This window comes from Halichoerus grypus, chromosome 2 (genome assembly GCF_964656455.1).
Source record: "Halichoerus grypus chromosome 2, mHalGry1.hap1.1, whole genome shotgun sequence".
NCBI classification, from domain to species: domain Eukaryota; kingdom Metazoa; phylum Chordata; class Mammalia; order Carnivora; family Phocidae; genus Halichoerus; species Halichoerus grypus.
This window is the reverse complement of record NC_135713.1, coordinates 104,357,555-104,373,274: the sequence shown is the minus strand read 5'-3', so window position 1 is coordinate 104,373,274 and position 15,720 is coordinate 104,357,555. Positions and strand designations below refer to the sequence as shown.

The 15,720-nt window shown below is 36.9% G+C and overlaps 1 protein-coding gene across 3 annotated transcripts in view; it reads left to right on the top strand.

The window, feature by feature from the left end:
• RNF180 (ring finger protein 180) overlaps positions 1 to 15,720 on the top strand; it is a 190,945-nt gene that overhangs the window by 19,355 nt on the left and 155,870 nt on the right. For all 3 annotated transcript variants that reach the window (XM_036067033.2, XM_036067004.2, XM_036067014.2), the window contains exon 2: positions 9,241 to 9,375. In XM_036067033.2, coding sequence (XP_035922926.1) covers positions 9,241 to 9,375 — 135 coding nt within the window. The remainder of the gene's footprint in view (positions 1 to 9,240; positions 9,376 to 15,720) is intronic.

The window sequence follows — 15,720 nt, the reverse complement described above, 5'->3', positions numbered from 1 at the left end:
CAAGGCAAAAATAAATTTACCTTGTTTTGTTAACGAATGCTAATAACTTTGAGTAAATAATGCTATTATTAGACATCAAAATAATTATATATTTTTTAATGCACTTTATTTTTAGAGCAGTTTTAGCTTAACAAAAAAAAAAAAGAAAAATGAGCAGGAAGTAAAGAAAGCTCCCATGTATTCCTCTCCCCCTGTACAGTTTCTCCTATTAACATTTACTGTTAGTGTAATGACGCTTGTTATAATTAATGAACGGATATTGATATATTATTTTTAACTAAAGTCCACTGTTTACATTAGGGTTTGCCCTTTGTGTTGTATATGGTTCTGTAGGTTTTAACGCACATATAACATCATGTATCCACTATTCTAGTATTCTAAACTGTAGTTTCACTGCCCTAAAATTCCCCTGTGTTCCACCTATTCATCCCTCCCTCTCTCTGCCCAGATATTAGGTAATAATATATAAGGATGATGAAACTGCTGGAAATCACTAATTTAAAACTGTCTCTTTTTTTACTATTTTGATAGAAAAGTTAGAATACAAAGTTCTTTGCATGAAACACAAAAATGGTTTTTTGTTGTTGTTGTCTGATGTGTTAAACTTGAAGTTGGGGTGGAGAGTAGCACATTGCGCACTATTATGCTTATGTGAGAGGTCTTAACATTAGGTTTTTCTATCTTGACCCATTCCAACTTGTTCAGGATTTGGATTACAAAAGGCTTCTTTAGCATTTAACCAATTCTTTGGTGGTGAAAGGGGCTAGGACTGTATCCATGTATAAACTGATTTTTGGCACATCAGTTTTATAATGAGAGACCAGCAGGGTCACATTGCTACATTTTCTGTATTCTCCAGTTTGTCCTTGGTAAAGGGTAAGTAATCCCGCTCTAAACAGAGGTAGGAAAACACATCTCTGATTCCTAGTCCCATTCCCACTGGAATTCCTTGACTTTCACCTATCATAAAAACTGACCTCGTAACCAGGACTAGATGATGAAAGTTGCCACTATAGGTATTGCTCCATATTGAGCATTCTTTACCCACTGTTCTCAAATAGAGGCAACCGTGGGATTATATGGTAGGGGAGAGGGAAACAGGCACTGACTTAAAGTCACTGCAAGTTTTTAAAGTAATTTTTATATTGAAAGTTGTTACATAGAGAAAAGGAAATGGATCACAAGTGTACAGCCTGATGAATTTTCACAAAGCGAGTACATGTACCAGTAAGTAAGTACCCAGACTGAGAAACCAATACTACATTAGAATTAGTACATTACTAGTAATGCAATACCTTATTTTTAAATGTAACATTGTGTTCTAGAAGATTTCTTTGAGCAGCACACTATGTCCTTCCAATAAGGAAAACAGGTGAGAGAATATTTTCCATGATTTTTATTCTTACCATGTAAACTGGTAAGAAATGTACTTGGGGAAGGGGGTGTCCTTCTGCTCACTACTAATACTGGAAGTATTGAATGTAAATCAGAAAGTTGAATTTCGGGGCACCTGGGTGGCTCAGTCCGGTAAGGGTCCAACTCTTTTGATTTCAGCTCAGGTCATGATCTCAGGGTCATGAGATCAAGCCCCAGGCCAGGCTCCGTGCTCAGGGTGGAGTCGGCTTGGGATTCTCTCTCTCCCTCTTCCTCTGCCCCTCCCCCTGCTCAAGAGCGCATGCTCTCTTTCTCTCTCTTTCTCTCTTTAAAATAAATAAATAAAATCTTTTTTTAAAGTTGAATTTAAACATTTTAAGCCAAATACATATACCGATATATGAAAGTTTTATATACAGTACCACGTAAATAAAAGTGATGTAGTTGAGATGAAAATCAAGAGAATGAGCAATGTGGTAAGGGAACAAAGAAATCGTGTGCGCGCCCGCGCGTGCGGTAGAAATGTTGTTTATCCAGACATTTTCTCCTCAGTATCAAGGAACAAACTTGCTAACCACTGTGATTTATGTAGTCCTAAGAAGATGGAAACATCTGCAGCACAAAAAGAAAAAAAAGGATGTCGTTTATTAGAAAAGAAATTTAGTTTCGTTTTCACTTATTAACTCTTTTCTGTCCTTAAACCTTTTATGTTCCTTCTATTGTGTTAGCTAGTAGTTCTGCTATGAAGTTGAATAATATGGTGAATAGTGAGCACCATTGTCTTCTTTTCTTGATTTTCAGGGGATACTTTTAAAAGTTTTGTGATCAAGTATTATAATTACTAAAGTTTTCAATAAATTCCCTCCTTGTCAAGTTAAGGAAACTTCCTTCTATTTCTACAATGCTAAGTATTTTCATTTTTTAATGATGATTAAGTGTGGAATTTCACAAGTTTTATTTTGCATCTTTTAAGGTGGTTGTGTGTTTTTTTTCTTTGAATCTTTTAGTTTGTTGAATATATTGAATAGATTTCTATTTTGTACCTTCCTTGAATTTCTGAAAATAATCTTATTTGGTCAAAATACTTTTTTCTTTTAATTGATGAGTTCTGTTGGCTAATATCTTATTTAGGTTTCTAGCATCTATGTTCATAAATAAATTGGTATATAATTTTCTTATACTCACCTTGTTTTATGTATCCTTGTCTACCTGATAGGTAAAAGTTATATTTTCGGAGCTAGTCTTTCTTTTATATAAGTTATATAGTTACATAAGTTATAAAGACTACCCATTTCTTAAAGGATCAGTAAAATTTGCCAATTAGATCATTTTTGTCTGGACCTCCCTCCCTATTTTTTATGGGTTTTGGAGACAATATTTTGAGTTCTGTTTTAGTTTTTAAAGTTGTTAAGTGGTTTATTCATGTTTTTTAATTTTAGGTTAATTTTTAAAATTGATAATTTTGTCCACTTCAGGTCCAGTTTAAACTCATGAACAACAGAGAAAGTGAGCAAATCTTGAAGACCCAGGAGTGTGGAATTAGTTCTGTACCAAATACTGATATTTTACCAGGAAAAGTGGTAAATAGAGATAGACAGGAATGAAGCTTCTTTATGGAGTTTATAATTCAGTTGTTAGCTTTACAGAAAATTTCAACTTAATTCATTATAAATATATTTCTCCGTAGGGACTCATACATCCTTCTTAAATATTTTAAAAGATATTGGTGAGAAATAAAATTTTCATAGGCAATATTTTGGGGACAGCAGTTTCACATAAAATAGAAGTTCTCAAAATGTGGTCCATAGTCCCTTGTGTCTCTAAGACCTTTCAGAGAATCTGGCCAAACTGTTTTCTTGGTAATATTAAGATGTCATTTGCCTAAAATTTTTTAATGTGTTAACATTTTCATTAATGCAAAAGCAATAGTGATTAAAACTGCTGGTCCCTTAGGAGAATCAAGGCATTGATGACAAACTATACTAGTAGTCATTTTATTCTTCACTACCCTCATACGCAGTTAAAAAAACTGCTTATTGAAGTGGTACATATTATTGATCTTAAATCTTTCCTCTGAAATACTTTTTTAATGCTCTATGTGAGTAAAAAAAGAAAGAATGCATAAAGCACTTCTTTTTTTTTTTTTTTTAAGATTTTACTTATTTGTCCAGGAGAGAGAGAGAACGAGAGAGAGAGCGCGAGCGCACACACAAGCAAGGGGAAGGAGAAGCAGCCTCCCCGCTGAGCAAGGAGCTTGATGCTGGACTCGATCCCAGGACCCTGGGATTATGACCTTAGCTGAAGGCAGATGCTTAACCAACTGAGCCACCCAGGCGTCCCTGCATAAAGCACTTCTACAGTATGCTAAAAGCTGATGGTGGTCTTGAGGAAAAGCCCTTTCAGGTGTTTTAGTTGAGAGCTGAACCATACACCTTTCCATGGCATACCATTTTTACTTAAATGATTGACAAACCATGGTTCTTTGGACTTGGATATTTGGCAGTCTTTATTTCAAGTGATGGAATTTTAGCTTTAAACAAAAATGAGCACTTTGGAAAACTTGTATCCACCACTATGAGCTTGACTATGGCCCAATATCTAAATAACTTTTTTGCTGGGGGTGGTGCTGATATTAACTCATGTGACCTTTGTGATATTCTGTAATGAAATGTGTTGATATTTGGGAGATATGCATAACTCAAGAAAACATTATTTTCCAAATGCCCAGTGCATTGAGGAAATACCAGAAAGTGATGAGAGTATCAGGATAGGTAGTGAAGTACAGCCAAGGGGAAATCTATGAACAGGCAACATGGAGAAAATCAAGCAGGTATTAGTAGCTAGCTTGGTCCAAGAGACAGGTGTGGGATAGGAGATAAGAAGGTTAGCATGACAAAGACTGACATGGTGGGAAGAACTAGGGTCCAAGGGGAGCATTCCATGTTAGAAAAATGTATATATCTGATCTGACCAGAACTGGAGAAAGAAATGAGGAATAGGATTTGTGAGAAAAGCAGCCAGAGACTACTATGCCCGAATTCTTTTTTTTTTTTTTTTTTTTTTTTATTTTAGAGAGCCAGAGAAAGAGGGAGAGAGAGTGAGCATAAGCAGCGGGAGGGGCAGAAGGAGAGGGAGAGAGAGAATCCTCAAGCAGACTCCCCACTGAGCGCAGAGCTCTATGCACGGCTTGATCCCATGACCCTGAGATCATGACCTGAACAGAAATCAAGAGTCAGACGCTTAACTGACTTAGCCACCCAGGCACCCCTATACCTGAATTCTTAAGGCCTTACGCACTTGTAAGTTGCACTGTAGTCATATGAACAATAATATCAGAATTCTACAGTTTATCCTCTGCATCTGTTGACTCAGAACCCAGCCCCTCTGAACAGTCCCTGTATGTATTTCTGAGCATTGTGAGACAGCCATATGTACTTGGCAGTTAGTTCATTTTTGTATTGTACTATTTGCCAAGATCACCTATCTCTGTTCCTTTTTTGTTTGCTTCTGTAGTACTCTAGTTGCTACCCCAAAGTCCTCAAAGTATTAAAAAGCTATGTGGTGCAGATGTGTGCTACCCAAAATTGTTTGGACCCCAGGGTATCACAGAGTTAAGAAACCAGTTTGCACTAGTTTACGTATACAGTTCCATCTTCCTAGAACCAATACTAGTATCTAGGGTGCTGAGGTGGGATGAGTTTGAGTTATCAGCCAATGAAGATGCTGTGTTCAGATTTATTCAAAGACTACCATTTTGTTAATAGGTTCATTTACCATATTTGACTCTTTTAGCATAAATTCTTTGACAGAAGCCACCTCAGCTCTCTTATATCGCTGTTGGGTAACCTCCAGTTCTCCTTTTAAGCTAAGATATATATATATAAACATAGCTTTATTTCTTGGGCTCCTCACATTTTACAATAGGATCTCTATTTGATTTGTCCCACTGACAGTTGGCCAGACATACTTAACACTTGGTATTGGAAAAAGACTTTGTGTGAGCTGAGCTATCTCCCAGATCTTGTTGATTTGATTTCAACAAACGTTTGTTGAGTGTCTTTTTTGGTACCAGGTACCATGTTTGGTCGGAAGAATATAGAGTTGAATAGAATACTGTACTTTTTAGGAACTTGTAGTTATTGATAGGACACACGTACGCAGAGATAAGTGTGATGCAGCATGACTAGTGCTGCCATAGAGGTGTGTGTGAAGTACTATAGGAACATGGAAGACGGTGTAATTGTATTTTCCTGGGAAGCATCTGTGAAAGAAAAATCTGAGTTTAGCCTTAAAGAGTAAAAAGTGTTTCTTAACATAAAGTCAGGGGAAAGAGAAATGATATTACAGGAAGAGAGAACAGCAAATTGAAAGTATGAACGCGGAAAAGGTAATTTTAGGGAAGCGCACAAAGATCTGCATTAGTGTTGGTGGAGTGTTCATGGAGGGGATGCCAAGATTTGAGAAACAGTTGGGAGTCTGATTTTAAGGGTATAAAGAGGCTTTGGTTTTTGCTTTTTGCTTTTTTTTTGAAGAGGAAAGACTATATGATATTCTTACTCTCCTTATAGAAAATATCCCTTGTACAAAGAGGCAATCAAAAAGTATGCAGCCAAAAGTATTGAGAAAAGGCAGTATAGAGGATTATATAAGTATGCCAGGACACTGAATTGGTAAAAATACTATGACTTTTAAAAATTTTGAGTTATTAATGTATGTGGTAAAAATTTTTTTTTTTAACTTTTCCTTTCGAGATAGTTGTAGATCTGACTATGAATTGTGAATTATAGATTCACGGAGAGATCCTGTATACCCTTCAAATCATTTACTTTATTCAGATCTCACCAATTACATGCACTCTTGTGTGTGTGTGTGTGTGTATTTAGTTCTGGGCAGTTTATCACATGTATAGATTCATATGAACACCGCTGCAGTCAGATTCAGAACAGTTCCATCACAGAGATCCCTTGAGCTACACCTAAGGGACCTTTTTTGACATATGGAGCGTAGACTGTATTCTGTAGGTTGGTGTCTCTCAAAGTGTGGTCTTTGGATCACCCTAATAATAACCTAGTGTGCTTGTTAAATATGCCACTTCCTACCGTAGGAACATTGAACTAGAATCTCTGGGAATGTGGCCCTGTGACCTACATTGAAATAAACTCCCCCAGGTGCTGAGTATACCATGCTACTAAGGGATAACTTTGAGCTCAGATCTGAGTGATAAGAATGAGGCACACACCTGTGAGGAGGAGGTCTGGACAAGTCCCATCCAACTGCATGACACAAGTCACAGATGTAATTTGAAAACTGTAGTAGTCAATTGGGGCGCCTGGGTGGCTCAGTTGGTTAAGCGACTGCCTTCGGCTCAGGTCATGATCCTGGAGTCCCTGGATCGAGTCCCACATCGGGCTCCCTGCTCGGCAGGGAGTCTGCTTCTCCCTCTGACCCTCCCCCCTCTCATGTGCTGTCTCTCTCATTCTCTCTCTCTCAAATAAATAAATAAAATCTTTAAAAAAAAAAAAAAAGAAAACTGTAGTAGTCAAATTAAAGTAAAAAACAAGTGAAGTTAATTTTTACAAAATAGTCTACTTGACTCAGTATATTAAAAATATTTCAACGTGAAATTAATGTAAAAATATTGATATTTAGCATTCTTTTTTCCTACTAAATATTCAAAATCCACTGTGTACTTTATGCTTACTGCACATCTCAGTTGAAATTAGCCACATCTGAAGTGCTCAGTAATACAGCTGACTAGTGGCTACCCTATGGGGTAGCACAGATCTAGACAGCAAACAGCCAGTACAAAGGCCCTTGAAAGAGATTCCCTTAGAGATGTGCAGTTGACATCTGGAAGTGGAATTATTTCTCTAGAGCTTTGGAATAAGACAAAAATCAGATATACAGATTTAGAAATCATTGATGTAAGACTTGTCACACAGTGTAATTTTCAGTGATTTTCAGTGAATACTGATTAGACTCACCTACAGGATTTTTTCTAATTACATACTTGCACCCCAAGAAAGCATGGAAAAATGTTGATATGTGGGGGAGGGGTGGAGGAACCGGGAGATGTGTGTGGATCTTAGGGAGAGGGGGGAACATAAGCAGATAGGGAGTTTCCCATCATTGATTCTGATAGGACCCCTCCTTGCAAGTCCCCACTCTTGGCTGAGAGCCGCTTGTGGTTAAAAGGGAGATGAGGACATAAGACACTAAGAATGAAGAGAGGAGAAAGGAGTGCCAAAGAGGAGAGGGTTTCAACAATGAAGAAAGGCACATCAAGCAGGAGGAGATAGGACATTTGCAAATTAAGATATTATTGAGATTATTGAGGACATAGTTTAAACAGAGTAGGCAATTGGACTGAGTTGGGCTCTGACGATGTCCGTGGAGACAGAACTGGGATTAGCTGCAAGAGGGGCATGCTGTGCCCTCCCAGGCAGGGTTCCTTAAATCCTTTAAATGTGGTTAAGGTTCATCAGTGTTCCCTCTTTTATAGTCCTTAACAGCTGTTCCAATTTAGTTAATAGCTTCTGTAATACATCTCTGTCTTCACCCTGACCATACTTTAAAAAGTGTCCACTCCTAGTTCCCTCCCCATCTCCAAATAAGTTAAAATTTCTAGGAGTGGGGCCTAGGCATCATTTTTTAAAGCTTCCCAAGCGAATGTAATGATCTCAGGTGGAAAACTGTTGAGCTATAGCACGGTGAGTACCTCTAACACAGAAAATACATGTTACTCAGCTTGTTGCCCCCCGGAGTTTGACTCACTGTGTGGCATTTGGTTAGCTGTCAGTAAATGTTGAATGAATGAAAAATGACAGAGCTAACAAATGGGGAAATGTGGCCAGGGAAGTTAGTCAGTCCCTTATGGATAGCTTAGTAGACATTTCCTTTCTTTCGAATAAACTGTTACCAGGCTAGTTAATAAATATACTCCACCTATTTTGGGATCCTTATTAGTGTGAAACTCTTCTGCCAGAATGGTCTAATTTACATTATTTACATAAAATCTCAGGTATAAAAATAGACTACACAATTGGTAGGGCTGTTCTCTAAGTCTTTTTGTTTGACTACATATACCACAAGATGTAGTATAGTAACTATTCCATTGAGTACGATATACAAGAGAAATTACTGCATTCGGGATAAGGAATTTTTGCCATCAATTTAAAATAAGTACTCCCCATTTTCACATAATTAACTACAACTCAATAAATTCTATTATATTTCAAATTTAATGCTGTGGGTATTTAAAACTTCCTATTTAGAAGAATATTTATAGTTCTTTGTTAGGACTCCTTTAAAGCCACTGCATTAACTTACTTTTTTTTTTTTTTTTTTTTAAAGATTTTATTTACTTGACAGAGAGAGACATAGCGTGAGAGGGAACACAAGCAGGGGGAGTGGGAGAGGGAGAAGCAGGCTTCCCGCCGCGCAAGGAACCCGATGAGGGGCTCGATCCCAGGACCCTGGGATCATGACCTGAGCCGAAGGCAGGTGCTTAATGACTGAGCCACCCAGGCTCCCCTGCATTAACTTACTTAATTGGCCCTTCAGCAGTTGCCTTTTATGACTTTTAGTGAGAGAAAGGTGGAAATAAATAGACATAATATGTTCTGCAAAAATAAAATAAGCTGGTAGTCACTAACAAAATGCATCATCATAATTAAATGGAATTTTCAATCCAGGACATAGCTTATAGAGTGCCACTAGCCTAAGACCTGTCTAGTAGGCACCTCATTAAATGATAATTCTCTTTCTTCTGATCCACATGTAGCTAATGTTGTGGTTACGGTTTAGAAAATCACATTTAATCTGACACAGTTCAACATTTTAAAAATTGTATTAATTTTTCCACAGATGAAAAGAAGTGAAGAATTGATAACTCAAAATCATAATCAAGAAGACATAAGTATTCTTCGTTGTTGGAAATGTAAAAAATGTATAGCAAGTTCTGGTTGTTTGATGAAATATCTTGAGAATCAAGTGATTACGGTGAGTACTGTGAGCTCCAGTCTTCAAACACTTTCCTAGTATCCGAATGCTGTGGGCACCGTCACCGGTGCACACCTGTCCTTTAACACTTGGCTTAGGTTCTTTTACCTTATTTTACTTTACCATTGGAAACATTTCAAAGGGGTATTCAGAAGGCATCCCATCTTCCATGGCTAAAATTAATTGTACATTTACCTGCTAACAGTAACATGCCCTTAAAGTTTGAAGTACAATATTTTAGATGTAAGTTGAAGATAATGGTCAGTGTTTTTCGAATCCCCACCATGAATGAACCTTAGTCATAATTAAGTTCAAGATCCTGGTAAGAAATGGAAAACCTATTTTTTTTATATATGTATAAATACATATGTATATATTTGTGTGCATATATATATATATATATATATATATTTAGTATTCAATATGGGCCTAGAAGAGGAAGTTAATGTAATTTGAAAGTCAATAGGAAAATCTAAATATTTAAAAGCATTTAATTGGACATCCTGGTAAAAATAAATGGTTTTTAAACAATAAAAATAAAATCCCTAAACTGCTCTAAGCATTATGGAAGAGGCAGTATGAGAGAAATACAAACTAGATAGTAATCCATAGACTTTATAGGGAGCTCTCCTTTCAATACAGTGGCTATAATCACCTGTCATTGTTTGTTTCCCCTTCTTTGAGAGACACTCAGATTTTGGTTTTTGTTAGTTTTGGTTTTTTGCCTCAGCCATGTGTAATCATGATTATTTCCTTACCACCCTAACAAATTACCCAACTGGAATTGATAATAGTAGATAATTTTGGTTGCTTACTTACTACATACCAGATACTTCTCAAAAACTGGCAAAACATTTTAATTGGGGGGAGAAAACTTTTGCTAAGAGTATTTTGTTGGATATTATTTACATAGAGTAAAAAAAAAATTAAGTATACAAATTGATAAATTTTTTCAGTCCTTCCTGCTGTGAATCAGATCAAGGTATAAATTCCCATCACTCCAGAAAGTTGTCTTACCCTGTTCCAGCCAGTTCTCTCCTCTCCTCTCTCTCTCTCTCCCTCCCTCTCATAGGACAATCACTATACTGATGTGTCTATCACCGTGCACGAGTTTTGCCTGTTCTTCACCTTCATTCACATGGAAACATACAGCATGTACTCTTTTGTACCTGACTTATTTTTCTTAGCATGATGTTTTAGAGATTCATTTATGTTTTGTATTTGTAGTTTTTTGGGGGTTTTTTGTTTTGTTTTTACTGAGTAATGCCATTTATCATTTATGGGTATACCACAATTTATCAATTTTTTTCTCTTGTTGGATATTTGAATTTCTAGTTTTGGGTTATGAATAAAACTTCTATCAATATTCTTGTAAAAGACTTTCTGTGTGTTTTGTTTTTTCTTTTTTGGTATATATATATAGGAATAAATTCTGAGGGCCCACAGAATAGGCATTTTTTTAAAAAAATCTATTTACCAAATACTAGTATAATATTGCTAAGTCAGGCATTGTTTCTAAATGCTTTACAAATATTAATTCACTTTATAGGCATGCAAATCTCAACTGCAATCCTAAAAGGCAGTAACTAGGCCTTCTCATGCCTGCCTTTTTCTGTCATGCAAAATCTAAATTAGGGAGCTTTCCAGGGTTCTGTTGGGAAGTCAGTCACAGTCCTTCATGTTCCAAGCTGAACCTTCCTAAACTTCATTGGTCAGTATTCCTTCCTGGGTCGTTAGAGCAGGTATATTTTAATTTTTTTTAGAAACTGGTAGCGGTTTTCCAAAGTGAATGTTAATTTCAAACAGCAATGATGAGAATTCAGTTGCTCTACATCTTTGTCAGCCCTTTTTCAGACTTTGTAATTTTAGCCATTCTGGTAGATGTATACTGGTATATCATTATTGTTTTAATTTGTATTTCCCTACTGATAAATGATGTCAAGTACCTTTTTATGTGTTTATTGATTAGGCATTGTTTTAAGTGTTTTATATTATTCCTTATGTATAAGAATAGACTGTCTTGAGGGAGATAATCTCCACTTCATAGATAAGGAAACTGAGGCACAGACAATTACATAATTTGCCCCAGATGATACTTTTTCTAAGCAGTGCAGCTAGAATTGGACCTGACATTGAAGGGCCGGGGCAAGTAGTCTAAACTGCACCCTCTCTTTGCTCCCTTTGTTCCTCCCTCAGGATATCATGCAATTTCACACCTTCTCAATATGGTGGCTGATACTTTTATTTACCTGCAGAACTCTGAGTCATTAATTCATTTAATAGTTATTTAATGAGCCAGAAAATTTTAAGTGCTACTTTAGGATGTATTGGCATGGGTTGTGGAAGAGAGTGATGCAGAATACAAAAAAAAACATTCTAGTTCTCTAGGAGCTTTATTTTATATTTATTTTTTATTTTATTTTTTTAAGGAGCTTTAAACCTAGTTGAAAACAGGCCAAGCAGTGTATCCTGATTTGATAAGTACAGTAACAAAGGGATGTGAACCAACTGCTCCCTGGGCTAGTTATGGAAAGCTTCCCAGAAAAACCAAAAAAATAAATAAAATAAACACACACACACATAAAACTTTTTAAGTATAATTTGTAAGCCATAAAATTCATCCATTGTAAGAATACAGTTAAATGATTTTTAGTAAATTTTGAGTTGGGCAACCATCACTACAATATAGTTTAAAAACTTTCCATTACTCCAGGAATTTTCCTTAGGCCCATTTGCCCTGCACCCATGCCCAGCCCCAGGTAACCACTGATCTGCATTTTTGTCACCATAGCTTCATATTTAAAATAAAATGTATGTGTATACTTTTATATATATACATAGACATATATAGCTATTGAAACTGTCTTATAAGATAAAAAATACATAAAATAATTTATGTTAAATATATATTTATAGAAATTATATTCAATGTTTGTATTTCCATAAAATATTAAAATATACACATGCAAAATAAGACATACATACATAAAACCTACTAAAAACTAAGCTTCAGAATAAGTCAGTGTCATTGTTAAGTCTAGGAGAAGGAGTCTGTAATCAAGGATCCTAAAGGGGCTTCTGAGGTAGTGGTCATATATTAATTAAACTGAGTAGTGGGTATATTGGCATTTGTTTCTCTTTCAATCTTTCTTTAAACTATAGAAACGCTTTACATTTTACAAATGGAAACATTTCATAAAAATTACTAACGATGAACAAGAGATCAGTTTTAATTAAAGGAAACTAAAATAAAATACGGATTCTAAACATAATTTTATCAGATGCTATGCTGAAAGAATGCTAAATTTATCACTTATTATCTTTATTGCCTACTAAACTAACTATGCAGTTAAAAATACATGTGTATAAAATTGTTTCTGAAAGTGTTGTGTTGTTTTAATTTCTGTAAATGAAATCACACTGTAAGTGGGTTTTCTTCCAGGAATTGTTGCTTTCACTTAAATCGCCATGTTTAGTACAGTTCCCGTTTGTTCTCCCTTTGGTGTAGTATTCCGGCGAATTGACATATCACAGTGTATAATTCATTCCACCTTTGATAGACATTTGAGTCTTACAGAGTTTTGCTCTTATAAACAGTGCTGTTGTGAGCTCTTGTACATACCTTGGCACACATGGGCGGGAGCGAAGTTGTAAGAGTAAATGCAGCAGCGTCCTCAGGCGTGTGCGCACTCCGCCTCACTGGGCAGCGCTAAGCTGTTTCCACTGACAATGTTACGAGCGGCGGTTGAGCATTGCTTATCACCCCCCATCGTCACTAGCACTCAACATCTTAACCTCTGAGGCTCTTTGTGTTTTCTGTAAAAGTGTATTTTTTTTTTCTTGCCTATTTTTTAGTAGGTGGTTTTGCTTTGGTTTCTTAAAGGTTTTTTGTTTTTGTTTTTGTTTGTATTCTAAATACTAATCCTTTATTGATTTTTCTATTGCAAATATCTTTGGCCAGTTTGTGTAACTTGTATTTCACTCTTTGTGGTAATTTTTAATGAACAGAAGTTCATCATGTACTTAGTTGAATTTATTAGTCATCTCCTTCGTGTTTTGTACTTTTTGTTTAAGAAATTCTTCTGTGCCCTGAGGGGAAGATTTTTTCCTTTCCTTTTACTGAATACCAAAGTTGACATTAGCAAGTTTCCTTCTGTCTTCCTCTGAGCAGCACATTTATTGCTCGTTCACCCTTACACTGAGATTATAACCCAACTTTATGTAGGAGGTCCCCCTTAGAATCTTCTCACCCTGAGTGAACCTCGGACTGCGTTTCCTGTCTTCAGCACCCCATGCAGACTTGAAATGGCCCTCAGAAGAACATAGAGGATCAGGAAACTGGGAAGACAGCATCCATAGCTTTTGGCTCAAGGACCACATTTCTTTAGCCCTGTGCATGCCAGGAAATGGAGGTCTCACAGTCTGCTTTTCAGTCCCACAAAACTGGGTACTGACATCACAGTAACTTTTGCGGCAGAATAACCAAATGCCTTCAAAACCAAGCTTACTAGAGGAAACAGCACAGATGCAGTCATCACTTCTGCTTTCATAATACTGAGAAGGTCTATCAGCTTGGTGGAAGGTAGGTCATGTGTGGAACTTGAGCTGTAACGGGATCTGGGACATTTGAACTTCAGCTTTCCAGCCACTGGCAGGTAGTAAGGCATGCAAGAGGGAATTTGAAATGGAATTTTGAGACAGTTTACAATGTCCACAAGAGAAAAGGGGCTCCTACCCCACCCTTTAGGCCTGAGATACATGAAATATGAGCAAGAACCAAAACCAGAATCAACATAACAAAAACCCTAAAAACATAAAAATGAAATGACAGAAATGCTCTCCGTTTGTGAAGTCTTGGCCAGTGGCTAAGAATGGTATCTCCTCAGTTTTAGTTCTTTAGTCAGTTTTGATACAGCTTTGGACATTTCAAGTTTATATGGCTGATAGAACATTCCAATAGAGATTTGTAGGAGGCTGTGGATTCTAAGGATATGGGATTGAGAACAGAGAGATTGAGAACTAAAAGTGTGGATTTGGGAGTCATCAGCATACAAGTGGAGAGCAACTGTGACAGTACATGAGATCACCATGCGTGCTGTGAATGGAGTGAGAAAGAGGGCCTAGGAGCATTTAAAGGATGGACAGAAAAAACGAAGTGCACACAGTAGAAAGAAAGAGGAGCAAGAAAGGTAGGACTGAAAATCAGGATACAGTGTTACACAATTCAGTGGATGGGTATCTCCTAGGAAGAGGGATTAGTTAATAGCACTGGGTATCGTGGGGCGACGTCAAAGACCAGACACGGGCTTCGGAGTGCAGGTTGTACACTGCACAGTTCTGCAGGGTGCTGGTCTGTGAAGGGTGCCCTCCAGATTTGGGTAGAATTGGCATACAAACTGGCCGTATGTAGAGACCCTGCATGACAATTAATAGTGTACGTTGGCTTTAGCAAAGAGGAGGTCAAGGTTTACTGTAGTTGAGAGAGTTGAAGGCCAAGTACCAGGTTCTGGTGAGTTGAGGAAAATGGAGACTGAGGAATGGTCCAACACTTAATTTAAAGCATTATAATTATTGGGTTATGACTCTTTTTCAGTTACAGACTGGGAGGTGGTTCAGCTTTAAAACTCCATTGCCAGCAAACTCCAGTGGCCATGAAATGATCACTGAATGTTGAATTGAGTATTGGGTTATACACCTCTTCCGCCTTTTTTGGCAACATATTTTGTTCATTTTCTCTCTGACTTTATTAACCTGATGTTATCTTTTGATGGCCATAATGTTGAAGTAAATCATATTGCTTATTTTTAAATATTTTTATGTTCCCTTTTGTTAGTGTCGGCATATATTTATTTCATACTTAATCTTTCCACATGCTGTAGACTTAATGGTATCACCTCTACAAGCTCATGGTGAAGTCTTATTCCCTAGTGTGTTTGTATCTGGAGATGGGTCTTTAGGAGGTAATTAAAGTTAAATGAGATCTTAAGGATAGGGCCCTAACCTGAAAAGACTGTGTCCTTATAAGAAGAAGAGAGAGATCTCTCTTTCTGTCCACCATGTGTGCTCTCAGTGAGAAGGGGGCCATCTGCAAGCTAAGAAGGGAGGTCTTACCAGTATCTGAGCATGCTGCCACTTTGATCTCAGATTTCTAGCCTCCAGAACCGTGAAGGATAAATGTCTTCTGTTTAAGCCACACAGGCTGTGGTATTTTGTTAAGGCAGCCCAAGCTAAGACACAACAAACAGTTCCAGTAATAGACACTAGAAATTCAAACAAGACCAGAAGAGAGATGCGCTGTCCTTGCGAAGCTTTTGGGATAGTGGTCGATCATAAATATTAATTTAC